The 7,477-nt window shown below is 52.4% G+C and overlaps 1 protein-coding gene across 1 annotated transcript in view; it reads right to left on the bottom strand.

Annotated features, from left to right (window-relative positions):
* LOC137331248 (diacylglycerol kinase theta) overlaps positions 1 to 5,090 on the bottom strand; it is a 168,239-nt gene extending 163,149 nt beyond the window's left edge. The window contains exon 1 of the mRNA XM_067994908.1: positions 4,575 to 5,090. Coding sequence (XP_067851009.1) covers positions 4,575 to 4,956 — 382 coding nt within the window. The 5' untranslated portion in view covers positions 4,957 to 5,090. The remainder of the gene's footprint in view (positions 1 to 4,574) is intronic.
* Positions 5,091 to 7,477: the final 2,387 nt, after the last annotated feature.

A 7,477-nucleotide genomic window follows, 5' to 3' on the forward strand; every position in this document is an offset into this window, starting at 1 on the left:
ATGTGAAGGTCTTAGCGAGGGTGCAGAAAAGATTAGAATGTTTCCAGGAATGAGGGACTTTAGTTACGTGGATAGACTGGAGAGGCTTGGGTTGTTATCCTTAGAGCCGAGAAGGTTGAGAGGAGATTTGATAGAAGTGTTCAAAATCATGAAGGGATTAGATGAAGTAAATAAAGAGAAACTGTTCCCATTGGCGGAAAGGTCGAGAACCAGAGAACACAGATTTAAGGTGACTGGCAAATGAACCAAAGGCGAGATGAGGAAAAACTTCTTTATGCAGCGAATAGTTATGATCTGGAATGCGCTGCCTGAAAGGGTGGCAGAAGCAGATTCAATCATGACTTTCAAAGATGTGGAGATGCCAGTGATGGACTGGGGTGGACAAATGTAGGGACTTGCACAACACCAGGTTATAGTCCAACAGTTTTATTTTAAATCACAAGCTTTCGGAGCTTACCTCCTTCGTCAGGTGAGTGAAGGGTTCTAAAAACGCATAGCATATATAGGCTGGGAGACGATCACAGCAATCAAAGGTGTCGTTGGTGTTCAGACAGGTTAGCCACGGAAAACATTACATCCCAGTATACTGAATACACAATGGGTCAGATTACAAAGACAGAGAGAGAAAGAGACCCGAAAGGCAGAGAGAGAGAGAGAGAGAGAGAGAGAGAATGTCCAGTTGTATTAAAAACAGATAACTTTTTTTCGCTGGTGGGGTTACATGTAGCGTGACATGAACCCAAGATCCCGGTTGAGGCCGTCCTCATGGGTGCGGAACTTGGCTATCAATTTCTGCTCGACAATTTTGCGTTGTCGTGTGTCTCGAAGGCCGCCTTGGAGAACGCTTACCTGAAGATCGGAGGCTGAATGTCCTTGACTGCTGAAGTGTTCCCCGACTGGGAGGGAACCCTCCTGTCTGGCGATTGTTGTGCGGTGTCCGTTCATGCGTTGTCGCAGTGTCTGCATGGTCTCGCCAATGTACCATGCTCCGGGGCATCCTTTCCCGCAATGTATGAGGTAGACAACGTTGGCCGAGTCGCAGGAGTATGAACCATGTACCTGGTGGGTGGTGTCCCCTCGTGTGATGGTGGTATCTGTGTCGATGATCTGGCATGTCTTGCAGAGGTTGCCGTGGCAGGGTTGTGTGGTGTCGTGGACGCTGTTCTCCTGAAAGCTGGGTAATTTGCTGCGAACGATGGTCTGTTTGAGGTTGGGTGGCTGTTTGAAGGCGAGTAGTGGAGGTGTGGGGATGGCCTTAGCGAGGTGTTCGTCGTCATCGATGACATGTTGAAGGCTGCGGAGAACATGGCGTAGTTTCTCCGCTCCAGGGAAGTACTGGACGACGAAGGGTACTCTGTTGGTTGTGTCCCGTGTTTGTCTTCTGAGGAGGTCTATGCGATTTTTCGCTGTGGCCCGTCGGAACTGTCGATCGACGAGTCGAGCGTCATATTCCGTTCTTACAAGGGCGTCTGTAGGTGTCCATCGCGTTCCTCCTCGTCTGAGCAGATCCTGTGTATTCGCATGGCCTGTCCATAAGGGATGGCCTCTTTGATGTGGTTAGGGTGACGAAGGAGGAAGCCTCCGAAAGCTTGTGAATTTAAAATAAAATTGCTGGACTATAACTTGGTGTTGTAAAATTGTTTACAATTGTCAACCCCAGTCCATCACCGGCATCTCCACATCATTTGTAATCTGACCCATTGTGTATTCAGTATACTGGGATGTAATGTTTTCCGTGGCTAACCTGTCTGAACACCAACGACACCTTTGATTGCTGTGATCGTCTCCCAGCCTATATATGCTATGCGTTTTTAGAACCCTTCACTCACCTGACGAAGGAGGTAAGCTCCGAAAGCTTGTGATTTAAAATAAAACTGTTGGACTATAACCTGGTGTTGTGCAAGTCCCTACATTTGACTTTCAAAGAGGAATTGGATAAATACTTGAAGGGAAAAAAATTTGCAGGGCTACGGGGATGCAGCCAGAGAATGGGACTAATTGGATTGCTCTTACAAAGAGCCAACGCGGGCTCGATGGGCCGAATAGCCTCCTTCTGTGCTATAACAATTCAATGATTCATAACATATGTGATTGCAAAAAAAAGAATAAAATTAAGGGATAAAAATCAGAAAATAAATACAGTAGATGGTCAAGTGTATGCTTTCCCCTCAGGACACCTGTTTCTCAGTTTAATTTCCACAGCTGAGGGGACTCTGCCAATTCACTGTCTGGAGTTCCCAAGGAATTAATCTGCAGAGCATCAGAGTTGTCAGAATTTTCAGACAAGTCAGAACTTTCCCCAAACCAGCGATTTGGATATTGATACTGGTGATGAGCATTCTGATAGATGGAAACACACTGACCAAAGCAAGCCTCTACAAACACATCAACAAGTTCAGCATATGGACTATACTTGGTGTACAGTAACTGCCTACAGAAGGGCAGGAATAACTGGGGGCACAGCAGCCATATATTACCCTATCTGCTGGGTCACAGTGTGTGAGATTCTCTTCCACCTTTGATTAGAATTGATTGTGTTCGTTAATAATACGCACCGTGAAACATCACAGTTTTTCAAAGACTTTACACCCCAAGTGATAAGGAATCACTTGGTGGATAATGGCCCAGCCACCTTCAGCTGCTTCATCAATGACCTTCCCTCTATCATTAGGTCAGAAGTGGGAATGTTCGCTGATGATTGCACAGCGTTCAGTTCCATTCCCAACCCCTCAGATAACGAAGCAGTCCGTGCCTGCGTGCAGCAAAACCTGGACAACATCCAGGCTTGGGCTGATAAATGGCAAGTAACATTCCCGCCACACAAGTGCCAGGCAATGACCATCTCCAACAAGAGAGAGTCTAACCGTCTCCCTTTGACATTCAACAGCATTACCATCACCGAATCCCCCACCATCAACATCCAGCCGCGTAAATACTGTGGCTACGAGAGCAGGTCAGAGACTGGGTATTCTGCGGTGAGTGACTCCCCAAAGCCTTTCCACCATCTACAAGGCACAAGTCAGGAGTGTGATGGAATACTCTCCACTTGCCTGGATGAGTGCAGCTCCAACAACACTCAAGAAGCTCGACACCATCCAGGACAAAGCAGCCCACTTGATTGGCACCCCATCCACCACGCTAAACATTCACTCCCTTCACCACCGGCGCACTGTGGCTGCAGTGTGCACCATCCACAGGATGCACTGCAGCAACTCGCCAAGGCTTCTTCGACAGCACCTCCCAAACCCGCGACCTCTACCACCTAGAAGGACAAGAGCAGCAGGCACATGGGAACAACACCACCTGCACGTTCCCCTCCAAGTCACACACCATCCCGACTTGGAAATATATCGCCGTTCCTTCATCGTCGCTGGGCCAAAATCCTGGAACTCCCTTCCTAACAGCACTGTGGGAGAACCGTCACCACACGGACTGCAGCGGTTCAAGAAGGCGGCTCACCACCACCTTCTCAAGGGCAATTAGGGATGGGCAATAAACGCCGGCCTCACCAGCGACGCCCACATCCCATGAATGAATTTTTTTAAAGAATCAAAAGTCACTAACTCTGGCATGAAGCCTGCAGACAACAAAATATCCAGAATTAGGTTCAGAATTTACAAAACTGCTGTGACAGAATGCTGAGGGCCGAATGCTCGCGTCTCTTTTTCCGCCATTTTCACAGAGCCTTTGAACAAAAACCTGGCGTCGGTGTGAAGCTTTTTAGAGTTTGCACCGACACTAAACTCATGTCAATAAATCGGGAGTCGAGGCCCGACCTCAGTGCAAAGTGAAGAGAGGCTCCCGCTCCTGACCATCGCTCCGAAATCACGGCGCGCCCTGGACTCAATTCACACAAAACCGGCCCCGGCCCAGTCCCCGGCCCCCCGGACCCCCGGCCCAGGCCCCGGCCCAACCCCCGGCCCCGGCCCCGGCCCGGACTTGGAACCGAACCCACTGGGCCGGAATATAAATATAATAAAGTGACCCCGCGGCCGGTCCGGGGCCCCCAGCGATCCCTCGGTGTTTTCTGGCCGGGGCCGGGACTCACTCCCCGGGGGGCGAATACCCGCAGAGAATGGGGGCGCTGGTTGGCCGCTCGGCCCATCCAGCCCGTGCTATCTCTTTCTTCGATGATTATTTGCGGCAATTGAGCAAAATGCGGCGACAAAAAAAACCGTCATTTAATTCGGATCATTAAAAATCTGAAGATTTCCCGATTAAACCGAATCCCCCCCAAAAAACACAGGCCCAGTCCCCGGACCAACCCCGGCCCAGTCCCCGGACCCCCGGCCCAACCCCGGCCCAGTCCCCGGACCCCCGGCCCAACCCCGGCCCAGCCCCCGACCCAACCCCCGGCCCAACCCCGGCCCAGTCCCCGGACCCCCGGCCCAACCCCGACCCAACCCCGGCCCAACCCCGGACCCCCGGCCCAACCCCGGCCCAGTCCCCGGAGCAACCCCCGGCCCCCCGACCCAACCCCGGCCCAGTACCCGACCCAACCCCGACCCAACCCCGGACCCCCGACCCAACCCCCGGCCCAGTCCCCGGACCCCCGGCCCAGTCCCCGGACTCACGGTCGCACTGGAAGCCGCCCAGCCCCCAGATGAAGTCGGTACAATGTTGGCAGAAGGTGGGTTTTGTCAGCGTGACTTTCTTGAGCCGGTGGCCGTGGCCCAGGTGCCGCCGGTGGCCGCCCGTTCTGCGGCCCGACAGTGGGCTGGAGTTGGGGCTGTTGCCGCTATGCGGCTCCCTGAGTCGGGGCAGCAAAGCCCGGCCGCTTTCCGCCATCCGCCTGCGTCCTGCTCGGGCTCGGCGTCGGGCCGCGGGGGTGGAGGGCGGGGCGGCCCCGGGCCCGGCCTCCTCGCTCTGGGCTGCGGTCAGGCGCCGCCCGCCGCCCGCTCCCCCGCGCTCATCGCAGGGACACTCGGGCGGAACAACCGGGGCCCAGACGGACATCCGGCCCCGGGTCAGCGGGTTCAGGGGGCAGAGAGGGAGAGAGAAAGATCCCCAGGGGGTGGGACACAGAGAGAGAGAGATCCCCAGGGGGTGGGACAGAGAGATCCCCAGGGGGTGGGACAGAGAGAGAGAGAGATCCCCAGGGGGTGGGACAGAGAGAGAGAGAGATCCCCAGGGGGTGGGACAGAGAGATCCCCAGGGGGTGGGACAGAGAGATAGAGAGAGAGATCCCCAGGGGGTGGGACAGAGAGATCCCCAGGGGGTGGGACAGAGAGATAGAGAGAGAGATCCCCCAGGGGGTGGGACAGAGAGGGACACAGAGAGAGAGATCCCAGGGGGTGGGACAGAGAGAGAGAGATCCCCAGGGGGTGGGACAGAGAGGGACACAGAGAGAGAGATCCCAGGGGGTGGGACAGAGAGAGAGAGAGAGAGATCCCAGGGGGTGGGACAGAGAGATGGAGAGAGAGATCCCCAGGGAGTGGTACACAGAGAGAGAGAGATCCCCAGGGGGTGGTACAGAGAGAGAGAGAGAGATCCCCAGGGGGTGGGACAGAGAGATAGAGAGAGAGATCCCCAGGAGGTGGGACAGAGAGAGCGAGAGAGATCCCCCGGGGGTGGGACAGAGAGAGAGAGATCCCCAGGGGGTGGGACAGAGATACAGCACCAGAGGGTCGGACGGATAGAGAGCTCCCAAGGGGGTGGGACAGAGAGAGCACAAAGGCTGGGACATTTTAACATGATGTTGTGCTTCCTCTGCCTTTAATACTCATTTAATTTACAAGAGTTCAGAATTGTACACAACTTTGGACAAATAAAGAATTAACACTCAACTTTTTAAATTAAACCCGCTGAACTTAAACACTGACTTCAATACAATTTAGCTTTCTGTATGAGCAAAAGAAAATGGGTGAACAGGGTCAACATCCAAAGCCTCTGCTGTTCCCACCTTCCCGTATGGTGGCTCTATCCTTAACTATTTTCAATGTTGCAGAGAAACCAGCTAAAGAAATGACAACTAAAATTAACATTAAAAAAGTTAGAAAGATACTATGCTTTTGCATGTGACTGTCACCTTGACTTTGGGGAAGCAAGGTACGGTCCAGTAACCTATTTCCCAAGGATCAAATGACTCCAGACTGTTTCCCAAGGTAGTCTGAATCACTCCTGGATACAGGGAACTACTCCCTATGAGTGACATCACCAGTGTGCCTCAGAGGGAGGGGACCCAAAATACCCAGTCTTTATTAGACAGCGAATTTGAAGGTTTTACTTCTGCATAATGGTATTGTACTTTAAAGTCCGTGCAGGAGTGCCCTGAGTGCATCTCACTCTCGAACCAGTGTTCTCAATACTGGTGAGGGAGAGGGTTCCTCTGCAGAGAGCAGCCAGACCAAGTGCACAGCACCATGGGTGGCTCAGCTGTACAGGGGGGGAGGAGAAAGGTCAGGAGAGCGATAGTGATAGGGGATTCTATTGTTAGAGGAGCAGACAGGCGTTTCTGTGGCCACAGACCTGATTCCAGGATGGTATGCTGCCTCCCTGGTGCCAGGTTCAAGGATGTCACTAGCGGCTGCAGAAAATTCTGGGGGTGGGGGGAGGGTGAACAGCCAGAGGTTATGGTCCATATCAGTACCGACGACATTGGTAGAAAGAGGGATGAGGTCCTGCAGGCAGATTTTGAGGAGTTAGGAAAGTGATTAAAAAGCAGGACCTCAAAGGTAGTAATCTCTGGATTACTCCCGGTGCCACGTGCAAGTGAGCATAGAAATAGGAGGATAGAGCAGATGAGTGCGTGGCTGGAGACATGGTTCAGAAGGAGGAAGGGCTTTAGATTCCTGGGGCATTGGGACCAGTTCTGGGGAAGGTGGGACCTGCACAGGCCGGACGGATTGCACCTCCACAGAGCTGGGACAAATTTCCTCGCGGGGAGGTTTGCTAGTGCTGTGGGGGGGGGTGGGATTTAAACTAATTTTGCAGGGGGATGGGCAGTGGGATGTAGCAATGGAAAGGAGAAACAAGGGGCACAAAGGATCAGGGGAGAAAGATAGCACTAGAGCAATAGTAGTACAGTATTAGGTGGGATCAGACTAAGAGAGAGTACAAGAAAGTCTAAGACAGATTTGCAGTGCATGTGTGTAAACACACAAAGCATGGTAAACAAGGTCGGTGAGCTGCAGGCACAAATAGCCACATGGGAATACGATGTCATGGTGATAACGGAGACCTGGCTCAAAATACAGGATTGGGTACTAAATATTCCTGGATACAAAGTGTTCAGGAAAGATAGGGAAGGAAAGAAAAGAGGGGGGTGGCAGTATTGAAAAAGGAGAATATTTCCATACTGGAGGGAGAGGATGTCCTGGAGAGGTCAAGGACAGAATCTATTCGGTTAGAATAAGAAATAAAAGAGGTGCCATTACACTACTGGGCGTATTCTATAGGCCACTAACTAGCAGGAAGAATATAGAGGAGCAAATTTGCAGGGAAGTTAGAGAGAGGTGCAAAACCTACAGAGTAGTGA

This window comes from Heptranchias perlo, chromosome 1, assembly GCF_035084215.1.
Source record: "Heptranchias perlo isolate sHepPer1 chromosome 1, sHepPer1.hap1, whole genome shotgun sequence".
NCBI classification, from domain to species: Eukaryota; Metazoa; Chordata; class Chondrichthyes; order Hexanchiformes; family Hexanchidae; genus Heptranchias; species Heptranchias perlo.